A 14,712-nucleotide genomic window follows, 5' to 3' on the forward strand; every position below is an offset into this window, starting at 1 on the left:
AGTGGCCATGCTGATCAAATTAAATAGTATGCTTTACACAGCGTATAAGGGTGATGTCACAGCACAACGGGAATGTAACAGGGGAAGAGGTGAAAGTCATCCTCCCCCTCCCACGACCCCGCCATATCTGCCAAGTGACCCTATGTAGGGGTAACAGTCTCTATTCTGCTCTGTGTCAGTGTGTATCATGGTCTCTGAGGACGGGGAACAGTCTCTATTCTGCTCTGTGTCAGTGTGTATCAGGGGCTTTGAGGACAGGTGTCAATGTTAGGTGATTTCTGCCCTTTATGGATTAAAAGCAGACTCTGCATCAACTGTGCAATTTTCCATGGGAGTTTTGCCATGGATCCCCCTCCGGCATGCCACAGTCCAGGTGTTAGTCCCCTTGAAACAACTTTTCCATCACTTTTGTGGCCAGAAAGAGTCCCTGTTGGTTTTAAAATTCGCCTGCCCATTGAAGTCAATGGCGGTTCGCCGGTTCGCGAACATTTGCGGAAGTTCGCGTTCGCCGTTCGCGAACCGAAAATTTCAGGTTCGCGACAACACTACTAGGCTGTAATGTAAACACTGCAAAAGACAGTGTTTACAGCAAAGAGCCTGAAGGTTATGATTCTACTCACCAGAACAAATACAATACGCTGTAGTTGTTCTGGTGACTATAGTGTCCCTTTAAACCTTAGTTTTAGGACATTAACTTATTTTTCAATCTTCAATTACTCATTAGTTGAAAAATGCATTTTATTTATCATGATTCAAAACAGATGCAATTAAATTGCAATGAAGTTTAATTGGCTTACTTTCTGTCAATGTCCGAAGCTGCTGCATAGTGCAAGGCTGTCCGTCCCCATTCATCAGTTTCATTAATTTTAGCACCTGAGTTTATTAAACGCTCAACACATTTGAATTGGCAGTTCATTGCTGCATAGTGTAAAGGTGCCCTAAAAACACAAACATGCATATGATCACTCTACAATGTTATAGTAAGATAAACACATCCTTGTTAGACATTCTCTAAATTAGTAGGCATTGTATCTATTGATTCAAATGCATGTACATGGTCAATTACATAATACAGTTTGTAGAAACATTTGTAGCACTAGTGAGTACCAAACAAGGGCATTGCGAACTTTTTTCTACTGTTAATGCCACATAAGTTACATATTATTTTTAACATCAACCTTGGCCTAACTGCAGCCATCATTGTTAACCACTTGATCTTGCAGTTAACATCCTTTGTTAACCCCTTCACCTTGGCATTCCACGATTGCTAGAGTATGCATTCATAGAGGAGCATTGGATTGGCCATTGACTCAAGAAGAGGAGTAGAGAGCTGCAGCACTGGGAACAATGAGGTAAAAAACTTTTTTTTCTAAGCTTTTTACTGGACACATGAGGAAGGGACCTAACTAAGCGTTAAAAATACAGGTCTGAATTCCAAATGCCATAGTGTTCCTTTAAGTATGTCAAAAATAATATTTTGGGCATAGTATACATGTGTATGTGTTGTACTATTTTTAGTATGTCATATTATCACATCTCCAAAAAATTCAAATGGACAAAGAGGGACACTTTACATCTAGGGCTGTAAGAGGCTAGGGATAAGTCTGTCATCAGAAATTCTAGGTACTTACTAATAACAATTTATGAAACTAAAATGTAATTTCTAAGAACAATTTATCTTATTTACACTGACTAATTTCTAAACATAGCAATTGTAGTTTAAAAGAAACATTACTGTTAGTATTATTGATGTGGAGCTTACACACACCAACAAAGTGAAGCTCTAAGAAACAGGGACCTTAGGATAGAAAACAAGGGGAGAGGGATTTGGGACCAAAATAGGAACTATTGTTCCAAAATAGGAACAACTTTGAGATGTATTATATAACCAATCACTGTTGTTAACATGTCAGTCAAATAATCCATTGTGATCAAAGACAAGGAGAGGCAAGCCAAGCATATCAGAATCAACAAGCATCACAAATCACAAACATGTGACACAAAAAATAAGCAGTTGCAGTGTGTAAACCATATAGGCAATCCAGATTCATAAAACACATAACAAACAATGTGGTGGGTGTAAACTCAAAATAAGTCAATACATAGTAGAAAACTAGTGCACTTTAAAGTAAGTGATCTTTACTAATGCTATACGCAAACTATTTAACAAATATAGAATAAAAATGTATCAATTTTTTTTTTCAAATGTATTATTTTTCAAAAGGGATTACATTATTGGGTATTGTGTATAAATATCACTCTTAAAATATATTTTAGAGTACATTGTTTTTGTTTTTCTACTATTTATCACAAATGTGTGATTTTCTGCCACTCAATTAAAAGATCAGAAGTACAAATATTTTTATTCTTGTCAAAAGTGACAAAGCCTGGCACAGAAAAGAGCTGCCAGGCATCCACCCAGGACTAGCTACAAGAGTCATTGTGGTAAACATTGGAAAGGGTGAATGGACTGAGAAAAAGGAGCAGAAGAGGTTAGGACACAGAAGGGAGAAAGGGAGAAAGCAAATAACGTAAAACAAACATGCCAATAAGATTAGGAGAGACACAAGGGTTGGGTAAACTAGAGACACACTTTATAGAGAGATACAGGAGTTGATAATGGAGGAATTGTGGAAGATACAGAGTTAAAAGTAGGAAGCATGGGGAGAAACAGAAGAATGAGAAATACAGAGGAAGATACCAGTGGGGAGAGACAGTATATAAGGGGAGTGAGACGAGTTGGAGTTAATGTGGAAGGAGATATTATGCAATACAGGTGTAGGGGGAGCTAAAGAGTGTTACAACAAAGGGTGAGTGAGAAATGGAAGGAGAGTCAAGAAAATGTGGAGATCTACAGCAGTGAGAATTGGAAATGGAGAGCAATAGAAGAAAGATGATGGTGAGAGATACAAGAGGGTAGAAGGCATTAAGAGAAACACAGTAGTTGGGAATGGCGATAGACACATGATTTGCAAGAATGGGAACGATATGAACTAAGAAAAATAAACCTTCGTAAAAACAAAGTTTAAATAGCTTTTGTTTTATTTTTTCAGTCTTGAGTCCAGACTGAAAAATACATGTATTTTTACGTCACTTTTCGATATGTGATATGAGCTTGCACTTACCGTCCACATTTGTCTTTTATACTGTAATCTGCTCCACTGTCCTGTAAGAGCTGCACACAATCTACATTCCTTAAAAAAAAAAAAAAAAAAGTACAACCCTAGATCAGTACCAAATTCACTTTTAAACTGTTTCATATACTGAACCTTTCATTCAATTTTATACAAATAAACATACTCTGGCTCAACTTGGTATTTAGAACACAATGGACTTTGTGTACAAAGCCAAATTTCTAAAAGTGGCACTGTCACCATGGAGACTTATGGAATTTTCCCACTCCACTATCCCTCACTTACCTGATCTGAAATTGAATCCCAATGTGATCAAGAATCACCCTCTGAGTTAGTGATGGGGTGAAATACTGCACAGCTAAATAAAAACTAACATCAGCTGCAAAAACTGAGAAGTGGGTGTCACCATCAACAGCTTTAAAGTACATGCGTAATTACATATAATGTCAATTACCTATACTTGCATGATCCACAGGTACATGCACAGGATGTTGCCTGTGGCAAGAAGTGTGTGAATGAGAAAAATAAAGGAGGCATGCTGCCACAAAATAGTAATGCCCTCAAGGGGCTTGTTTCCAATGTTGGACTCACTTCCAATCTGGTCAGTAAATAGCAGTTACAAGTTGTTGCTATTATAATGTTTATTACCAGCTCATGGGCGTCCGCAGGAAATTTTCCAGGGGGGGGGGGGGGGGAGGGAAATTGTAATGACATCCATGCTTGGCCCCTTTTTGACAGTGTCATGAAAGGGAAGGAACATAGTCATTTTCACATAAAGCTAGGGTGAATAGCGTTTTTTTACAACTATGGTGTCAGGAATATATGTTTGTATTCCTGACACTATAGTGTTCCTTTAATCAAATTAAAGGAAAATTCTGGTCACCATAACAACTTCATCTAAATGAAAATGCTATGATGCAAGGAGGCCCCTGGGCGCTCTCTTTCCTTTAAGGGGTGAAACCGCTCTCAAATGGTTTACCCCCAAAGGCTTCCTCCAGATCTCCAGATCGCTCAGTGGTATTCGGCTTCTTAAACGGAGTGTCAGGAAGTGCAGATTGACGTCAGGCATGGGTGCCGCTGATTGGCTAGAGTGGTCAGCTGATGCTCTAAGCCAATCGCTAGTTCCCGATTCATAAAAATTTTGTACATTTTTATGAATGGGGAGCTACTGATTGGCTTAGAGTGCCAGCTGACCCTCCAGCCAATCAGCGGCACCCCTACCCAGCAGCCCTCTGTGTTTTCTGACACTCAGTAAATAAAAGTGAACACATTAACACTGATATTCTTTTTACCTGGGGAGATGAGAAGGTCCAAAGTTTCCCTGCCAGGCCCAGGTACCAACACCTTATGATGTGGTGTCCAGAATGAAGTGCTCCAATCCCATTTTCTTCTCCTTCATTTGACACAGTCTTCTTTTTCTTCTGATGCTCCTTCTGCTCCTTTACCTTTCTGCTATTTTCTGCTTATTTTGCGCCCTTCTGCTTTCTCTTTCTGATCCCTTTCTGCTCCTTGCAGACCCTTCCTACTCATTGCTGACCCCTCCTGCTCCTTGCAGACCGTTCCTACTCCTTGGTGACCCCTCCTGCTCTTTGCAGACCGCCCCTACCCCTTCCTGCTGCCCCTTCCTACTCCTTGCTGACCCCTCCTGCCCCTTGCAGACCCTTTCTACTCCTTGCTGATCCCTCCTGCTTCTTGCTGACCCTTCCTGCACTGTGCTGACCCCTCCTGCTCCTTGCTGCCCCTTCTTCCTCCTTGCTGCTCCTTCTCCCTCCTTGCTGCCCCTTCCTGCTCCTTGCAAACCCCTCTTGCTCCTTGCAGACCCTTCCTACTCCTTGCTGACCCCTCCTGCTCCTTGAAGACCCTTCCTGCTCCTTGCTGCCTCTTCCTACTCCTTGATGACCCCTCTTGCTCCTTGCAGACCCTTCCTACTCCTTGATGACCCCTCTTGCTCATTGCAGACCCTTCCAGCTCCTTGCTGCCTCTTCCTACTCCTTGGTGACCCCTCCTGCTCCTTGCAGACCAACCCTACCCCTTCCTGCTGCCCCTTCCTGCTCCTTGCTGACCCCTCCTGCTCCTTGCTGCCCCTTCCTGCTAATTTCTGCTCCTTCTACTTTACCCTCCTGCTCCTTGCAAACCTTTCCTACCCCTTCCTGCTTCTTGCTGCCCCTTTTCTATTCCTTGCTGATCCATCCTGCCCCTTGCAGAACCTTTCTGCTCATGTCTGTTCTTTCTACTTTACCTTCCTCTATGCTTCCCCACCCCCCATCCCTCACTTACCTGATCTGTAGGCTGCCTCCGTGCTGCTCCCCTGCGCTTTCAGTCATGAGCAAGAGGCAGGGATAAGCTGTAGCTTCCTGCCTTTCAACATTCACAGCACCACTTACTGGCCGGCGCCGGTATTGCAGTGTATTCTCACAATGAAACCAAAAATAGCAGCACAAGCTTAATTAAAAATATAGGCGGACGCCCATGTACCAGCTTCTATTTATGAACAGATTTCCAACCTTATTTTTAAAGCCACTCACTTTAATAGCAAAGAAACACACATTGTTTTAAGTTGCTACAATAGCAACCATAACTTGCCATTAAAAAGAAAAACGGGTTCACTTTGATCATGCGTCTTTACCCTATTATTGGCCTTAGCAGAAGAGAGCAACAGTGCAAACAATGGATTAATCATTAAACTATGATTAGGTGATATACCAAATGCATATCTATGTAACTATTTAGATTTATTTCTGCTATGTGAATTGCTTATTTGAATTAAACAATTAAAATTGCTTTACTAGATGTGTGCACATATGAAAACTGTGGTTTGGCCAAAAAAAACAAACAAATAATTTAGAGAATTGATTTCTTAATGCAGCAGTTCAGTTTGTCTGAATATTGTCCATGCAAACAATTCAGGGAAAGCTATTTACATGAACAAAAAGAGAGCAAGATATCAGAATATTAATATACAAAATGAATATGTATGTAAAGTACAGTGACACTGATTTTAATGAAGCTAAATCCGATTTTGAACATTCATCTAGTTTTGAGCATTTGGTTGCAAATTTTAGATCTGGCTGATCCCTGGTTTATTTATGTATAACATTTGTTATTATTATGATGAAATATTAATAATTATTTATGTATTTTATTTACATGGTTTTGCATTATTGACTGCCCCTAACTATCAATCATGTTTTTTTTTTGTTTTTGTTTTTTTAATTCTTTATTTTTGTTGTGCTTTGTATAACAATCGGCTTGGTCAGCCACAATAGCTGTCTCAAGCCAGCGTAACATGGCATACATGAGTACAGTACAGTTGTAGTTATGTAGTAGAGATCAAGGCACATTAATTGAACTACTATGGCATAAAGGTGTCGGCACATTTTTAAATATGGATTACTTGAAGAACAGGTTAGTCAGAAAGGTAAAGCATGTTAATAACAAATCAATAACAAGATAAGGTCTATAGCCCTACGGAATATAAAGCGGTTTCACTTGACTAGTGCGCGGGCCATAATAAGATCATTATTCTTTTCTTGCTAACCACATCGTGGGTCAATTATGCGTGTTTTTAACTAGGCTAATTAAGCTAGGCCTATACAAACAGGAAAACAAAAACAAAAATGCGAGTCTGTAGCTACCGGTTCGTATGAGGTGTTTGGTTTACCGTGAGGGGTCTGCTGCGCTGTCACACTACCTTTGTCTACGCTGAGGTGTAGTTGAGCAGTGGCTTATGGGCTCGGTATATATGTGCCGCGCGTGCATAGTCTAAGGTATGGTTTATAGTGCATACTGGATCCTCTATGGCAGGTGTGTCCCTGGGACTCTTCCCCCGACCACTCGCTTATATCTTAATATTTTACACTAAGTACATATTGGAAATGCAAACTGGAAATATTAATTAATTAGAGCATAAGAGACAGGTAAATGCGAACAGTAAGGCAGTTGTATCATGAGCAGCTTTAGTGGTTGGACAGTCCTCTCCCAAAGGATTCAGGTGGTGGTGACAGTCTGCATAGTGCGGACGGGTCCGCCTGGAACGAAGGGTTCGGAGGTGGCAGGATTCCATCTGTGAGACTTGTGGGTCGTGCGCTATCGCCGCATGGCGTTCACAGGTAGACCCAGAGTGGGTAGGAGGGCTTCAGCCTGCTGTAAGTCCGCTACTAGATGTGTGGCCTCTCCATGCAGCTCTTGGAGTTTGCAGGGTGAGCGCCATCTGTATTGGATGTCGCTCTCACGGAGCAGAGTGGTGAAAGGCTTCAGGGTAGAGCGCCAGGCCATAGTTCCCCGTGATAGGTCAGAATAAATTGATAAGGTCATGTCCTCGAAGACCATCGGCGTGGTATTTCGGATTGCGGCCATTATGGATTCTTTGTCCTGTCGCTTGTGGAATTTAATGATTAAGTCCCTGGTTGCTGCTGGTGGGGCCGTGGGTGGTTTAGGTATCCTAAATATGCCCTCAAAGCCCACTCCTTTGGCCTGCTTTGGCGGTAATATTGTGCTCACCAGACGCCTCACTAGGTGGGGGAGTTCAGCTTCAGGGACAGATTCGGTGATGCCCCTTACCTTGAGGTTCTGGACGCGTCTGGAGTCCTCCATTGCTGCCATGGCCTGTTCCACCTTTGTTTGCTGTTGTTGCAACAGTTTTGTCTCCTGCTGGAGTGAGGCTATCTGCTTAGTGTGCGTGTGGGAGTCGTGCTCCACGGTTGCCACGCGGTCGGTGAGGCCCTTTAAGTCCCTCCGCATGTCTGCCACGTCCTCCTGAAAGTTTCGTCTGAGTTCTGCCAGCAGCTCCTTCATTTCCGATTTCGTGACCGGAGCTGTGTCGGGCTGTGTAGCAGGTTTCACGGTAAGTTTCTCCGGTGCCCGCATCGTGGGCAGGCAAATCTCGTCCGGCTCCGAGAGCAAGTCGTCTGAATCCTCAAAGCCGTCCATGTAAGCGGCCATGACAGGCTCTGGGGCGCCATGCGCTCGCCTCCACAGATATCCTATGCTGGTGCCCTGTCGGGGTGGATCGGGCTTAGGTTTCTTGCTCTTTCTGCCCATGGCCACTACTTTCTTAGGTGGCTGGTCTGCTTTTGGGGGGTGATATTTCGGATTTTTGGGTTCTTTTAGTTCAATTTCGTCGGGAGCTCCCTGTGCATGCGACCTGTCGGTTCGGCAGTTGGCTCCGCCCCCCAATCATGTTTTTTTTTTTTGGGTGCCAATGACAGAACACTGAATCGCTATCAACCGAACCTGCTCATCCATGGTCTAGTTCGGTTGTTTTGGCTTCACCCACAAATGCTCCATTAACTCGAAGTACCAACAAATGAGCTATAAAGTGTTAACAAATTGGTACAGGACACCAGACATGATCCACCGCATGAATGCAGCAATTCCCGAGGAATGCGGGTGCTGCGGTTTGACTATCGGCGATATGCTCCATATCTGGTGGTCTTGCCCCGAAATCTCAGCCTATTGGACACTGATACACACTAAACATAGGGAAATCGTGGACTCAGACATCCCATTCCAACACCTTCCCATGCTCCTATACCACACAGAGATGTTCCTAGGACTGGAGCATGTGTGCAGCAAGAACATGTCATATATTACACAATAGCTGAATCACAATTAAAATGAGAGCGAGCAGACATATTTTCCTGTGAGAGACAGTGTTGACCCCCCCCCCCCCCCTCCCCTGTGCGGGAGAAGGGAACATGTGCATGTACATTCAATATAGCATTTTAAGTTAAAAGTCCATCCCTATCCAGTCCCGCAAATCTGGGAGGGCCGCGGGCATCAGGCCGGCCATATGCGTACATTGGATGTGCAGGGGGGCCGTATAGGTCCGGCTCAAGGGGGCTAGGGCGAGCTGTCATGTCCCCTGGATCGTAAAGAGGAGGGTAGGCTAAGCCCCTGGTATCTGGTGTTGTAAGAGGGCTGCAGAGGAATTAAGCGTAGGGCGCTCAGGTATCCCGCCATGGGCCAGAGTCTGTGTCCCGGTGGTGGGTCGGAGCCCGTTAATTAATGGGGCCCTGGGCAGGTGTGGGGCACGACAGCCCGGTCTGTTTTACCCCCGCTTGAAATCATTAAAGTTATCGCCTTGTTACCTTGGCAGTCCCGTTTGAGGTGTGGGGGAATGGGGCACGGGAATCAGGACGGGCTAGGGGTGTAGGGTGCAACTTGCCTCGTCTTGGAGTCCCTGGTTATGCGGTATATTCCTTTTTGTGTTTACTGCCTCCCATCCCCTAAGGTGGTGGCTGGGTGGGGGATGTGGGAGTTGTGAGCTGTTGTAGGGTCTAAAGGCACCCGTGTGCACGGATGTTCGCGGATTTAGAATGCGTGGGAGAGGGAGCTGTAAACTTAAGCTTCCATCTTCCTTGAAGGTCAAGCTCCGTCCGAGCCCAGCATACTCTTACTTACCTTCCCAGCAGCTCCCTTGAGCTCCCCTGTCTAACTCTTGTGAGTTCTGCACCCGCCAGAGCGTTGCCACGGGTTACCATGGCAATTCTCCTGATGGCGGCCCTGGTCTGCATTATCGGCAATATCAGTATTGGCTGATACCGATAGTGCTGAAAATACAGACTATCCGCAGATAATATTGGTCAGACCGATAATCGGTCAATGTTTTGCGACCTGGCCCGTAGACAGCCAGAGCCGCCATACAAGGGATGTTAGTGTCACCTGATGGAGATGGATTTTCAGGGAGCCCGGTCAGTGCTATCAGAGAGAGGAGTCAGAATGGGAACTCTGACTACCACCAGCCTGAGCCACCACCACCACTAAAAGGTAGGAAACAGGAGGGTGACTAAAATATTTTGTATATGTGTGTGTGTTTGTATGTCTGTCTGTCTGTGTGTGTGTCTGTATGTATGTGTCTATGTGTCTGTATGTGTGTATGTCTGTCTGTATGTACCTGTGTGTATGTGTCTCTGTGTGTGTCTGTCTGTATGTATATAAGTGGCTTTGTATGTATCTGTTTGTGTGTGTCTCTATGTGTTTGTGTCTGTGTGTATATGTCTGTATGTGTGTGTCTGTGTGCCTGTCTGTGTGTATTTCTGTCTGTATGTGCCTGTGTGTATGTATGTGTATCTCGGTGTGTGTCTGTATGTATATGTGTGTGTGTCTCTATGTGTGTATGTCTCTTGGTGTATTTGTTTCTCTATGTGTGTGTATGTGTCTGTGTGTGTGTGTGTGTGTGTGTGTATGTGTCTATGTGTCTGTGCCTGTCGGGGGGAAAGAAGGAAAGGGATCAGTTTCGCACCGGGGCCCCATGGATTGTGTGTAAGCCACTGGGGAGAAGAAAAGGAAAATTACACAAAGGGTAGATGAAATGAGTGAAGATATATTATATTTATCAATTTATATTTATCTCTGCATTTTTAAAAAATGTTTCCTTCTCTCGCCTTTCTTTTTACTAACGCGATATAGATAATTTCATTCATGAACGCGGTCATACGAACCAAGTTAACATCACCAAGTACTCAGTATTCGTATAGTACTACAGACCCATACTGCTAAATCTCTCCTTCGCATAATTATCATACATTTCATTCGGCTTAATCCGTGTTACTTAGGTCTATAGAAACAACATAGCTCAACACCACCACCTACCGTGGGAAGCGCAAACTACACTGTAATACTAACTATATCATGGTGCTCACAGTCATAGACGTCTTACGGGGAAAATATGGTATGTTTTAATCATGTATCAAGTTTATCATTTCCGCAGTAATTAAACGTTGGTTCGCTCTGGTCTCATAGACAGGGCCAGTAATCCTTTTGGCGTGAAATGCAAATGGTTAATCAGTCAGAATTGTCTTGTACATACAAGAATTCACTTGCATGTTTATTATGTACGGTCAGAATCCAATTCAAAACTTTCTTATTTCCCAACAAGTCACATAGATTTATCTCGTATACACAGTATGTTAAGACCTGGGAGGGGTTTGAGGAGGGAAGATGCTGCAGTTATAACCTTTGAGAAAATACAGTTTAGAAAATACTTATTAAAGCAAAACCAAACTCCAAACTTTTAATACGGGCGTCTTAGGGGTTAACGTTAGTAAAAGGGTATAGAGAAGCCCGGTATCAAGTCTTGAAATGTCATGAATACAGTTAATTCCAGTCAGAACTACTACCAGTCTACTGTACCAGATCAGACGGATGCTCTTTAGTCCCCATTTTTCAGTTTTCACCTCTAAATCTAGAACGGCGCCAGGGGCTCGTTAAGTCTGTCAAGGTAATGGCCGCTCGCTCAGTTCCCATATGCCTATACTTGGCTGAGCTCACACTCCCAACAATCTTGGCCATCCATATATAGGGCTCCTATTTTAACATAATAATTAATTAAATTTCGTTGTTACAATCCAGTTATGTAGTCATTTCGATTATATTCAGTCCCTACATCCATGTAATAGGTCGCTAATTTGCTCTCTTCAAGGTTGGCTAATTTTCTTAAATGGTATCCCTTTAATCCCCATTTTTCAGTTTGTATGATTATGCTGGGGGATCATATCTATTTAGCCTCACGACATGTACAGAGCACACGAACTTCAAAACACTTGCAATACCTTTCCATTATAGGGTATTGAACACATTTATGTCTTACAATTTACCAACCCACTAAATTTACACCAGTAGAGGGATAACCGACTGTACATTCATGTTATATCAATTTAGTTGTCATTCTTTTGAAGAAGTATCATGCAGGGTCAAAACTGCTCGGCCTCATTCGAACGCAAAAAGGATCACAATAGGGTCAGAACACAAACATGTATTCCTGACCCTATAGTGTTAACACCACCATCTAGCTCCCCCCTGGGCCCCTCATGCCTCCATAAATATAGTAAAAATCTTACTGTATTCAAGCCTGAAGCTGTAAATTTGCATGCTGTTAGACTCAGTAAAAAAAAGAAGTCTGCTGACATGTGGTAGCCTGATCCAATCACAGTGCTTCCCCATAGTATTGGCTGAGACTGACAAAGAGGCAGATCAGGGGCAGAGCCAGCATGATTCAAACACAGCCCTGGCCAATCAGCATCTCCTCATAGAGATGAATTGAATCAATGAATCTCTATGAGGAAAGTTCAATGTCTGGATGCAGAGGGAGGAGACACTGAATCACAGGATGCTCTGCACAGTGCTGCCCTGTGCTCTGCTGGCAGCAGATCTGAGTTTATGGAGGCATATTATACCTCTATCAACTCCGAAGTCCCTCTGGTTCACTCTGAGTGACTGCAACTGGAGGTGTTCCTAGCTTTCAATGTAAACACTGTATCTTCTCAGAAAATACAGTGTTTACATGAGAAAGGCTGCAGGGAGCTATAGTTCTCACCTGAACAACCTCATTAAGCTGAAGTTGTTCGGGTGACTATAGTGTCCCTTTAAGGCTTCACTCTGCTTTTTCTGTTCACACATTGTACTTATTTAGGCATTGCATCAGACCCACGTTAGGTCCTCATATACATTTAGGTTCATATAGCGACTTCTGTAGTACTATCCGCTTTCTAGCTTTTACAATTATTCCATTAGGCCGCTGGTAATTCATTAATGGGGTTTACTATACATTACTTTGGCGACCCTTTAAGTGGGATTACAGTACATCCAGTTTCTAATTATACCATGCGGGGATTTTACTTGACCCACTCATGGACCACCCGACGTATACATTCTACCGTTTCAATCAATTTATGTTTTTCATGTTCAGTTACGTTCTGTCTCTGCTTTTTCGGTCTAAAGGGAATCGACTTCTCTCACGTTGGCTGTTATGTTGGTATAGAAGTACCCCACTTGTTCTCCCTAAGAGACATTAACTTGGCCATCTTTCAACAGTACCTCCGGCCTTTTTTTTAGTGGCAATAGCTAAGGGTGGGGCCACCTTTAGTAGGGAAAGACAGCATGCTACACATACAACACTACGGCATGCAAAATCTTTAACAAGTGCAGGTCCTCATCCCTAACAATCATGAGTCTTGTCAGGAGACTCACATGGTTGGCAGCAACACAACACTTTCACTTGTATCTTGAACACATACCGAGCAATCATAACAGCAGCGGCCGCCCTCTCTCGTTCTAACCTACAGGTGTTCTTCCAAGTTCATCCTACTGCAGACAGGCCACCGCTATTCCAGAAACTCATCCTTACATAGTTACATAGTTACATAGTTACATAGCTGAAAAGAGACTTGCGTCCATCAAGTTCAGCCTTCCTCACATATGTTTTTTTCTGTTGATCCAAAAGAAGGCAATAAAACCCAGTTTGAAGCACTTCCAATTTTGCAACAAGCTAGGAAAAAAAATTCCTTCTTGACCCCAGAATGGCAGTCAGATTTATCCTTGGATCAAGCAGTTATTACCCTACATTGAAAGATTATATCCTTGAATATTCTGTTTTTGCAAGTATGCATCTAGTAGCTGTTTGAACATCTGTATGGACTCTGAACATCTGTATGGATCCTGGACTAGCAATACTCATGGCGCACGGAAAAACACAAGCACAGACTGTGCTTTCAGCTAACACCAGGTGCTCATACAGTTAAGCTCTCATCGTCTTCAACAGATTCCTTATCCAATACCGAATCAGAAAAAAACTGTTGACTTTAGATACTATGGTGGCATTTACCTCTTTTTGCCACCTAAATCTTATAGTCGCACAAAATACAATAAAACTAACCTAATTGCATTCTACTAAGAAGTAAATAGAAATATAGATCAGGGTTTTGCAGTGGATGTGATCTACTTGGATTTTGCCAAGGCATTTGATACGGTTCCTCACAATAGGTTAGTCTTGAAACTAAAAGAAATTGGTCTAGATGAATATTCTTGTTCTTGGGTAGAACATTGGCTTAAGGATAGAGTACAACGAGTTGTCATAAATGGTAAATTTTCAAGCTGGACAAAAAAGTGGTAAGTGGTGTCCCTCAGGGTTCTGTTCTGGGACTGCTTCTATTTAACATATTTATAAATGATCTTGAAATGGGCATTGGAAGCTATGTATCAGTGTTTGCAGATGACACAAAACTTTGTAAAGTAATAAAATGTGAGCAGGATATTGCCTTGCTGCAGAGGGATTTGGATAGATTGGGGGACTGGGCACTAAAATGGCAGATTAAATTTAACGTAGAAAAATGCAAAGTTATGCACTTTGGGGTTAAGAATGCACAAGCAATTTACACCCTAAATGGTAGTGAACTAGGGATAACCACACACGAGAAGGATTTGGGAATTGTTATAGACAACAAATTAGGTAGCAATATGCAATGTCAATCTGCCGTTGCTAAGGCCAGTAAGGTTTTGTCATGTATAAATAGGGGCATAAATTCTCGAGATGAAAATATGATTTTGCCTCTTTATAAATCGCTGGTAAGACCACACCTTGAATATGCTGTGCAATTTTGGGCACCTGTTCTAAAGAAAGATATCATGGCACTAGAAAAAGTGCAGAGACGAGCTACAAAATTGATAAAAGGAATGGAGCATTTTAGTTATGAAGAAAGGTTAAAAAATGTAAATCTCTTTAGTTTGGAAAAACGGCGCCTGAGAGGGGATATGATAACATTATACAAATATATTCGGGGCCAGTACAAACCATTATCTG

General features: G+C 42.7%; 1 protein-coding gene across 2 annotated transcripts in view; it reads right to left on the reverse strand.

Annotated features, from left to right (window-relative positions):
- Positions 1-14,712, reverse strand: part of ANKRD44 (ankyrin repeat domain 44) — a 724,718-nt gene that overhangs the window by 301,707 nt on the left and 408,299 nt on the right. For both annotated transcript variants that reach the window (XM_063430205.1, XM_063430204.1), the window contains exons 13-14: positions 3,126-3,194; positions 798-938 (exon numbers count right to left, since the gene is read on the reverse strand). In XM_063430205.1, coding sequence (XP_063286275.1) covers positions 798-938; positions 3,126-3,194 — 210 coding nt within the window. The remainder of the gene's footprint in view (positions 1-797; positions 939-3,125; positions 3,195-14,712) is intronic.

This window comes from Pelobates fuscus, chromosome 8 (assembly GCF_036172605.1).
Source record: "Pelobates fuscus isolate aPelFus1 chromosome 8, aPelFus1.pri, whole genome shotgun sequence".
Taxonomy (NCBI): domain Eukaryota; kingdom Metazoa; phylum Chordata; class Amphibia; order Anura; family Pelobatidae; genus Pelobates; species Pelobates fuscus.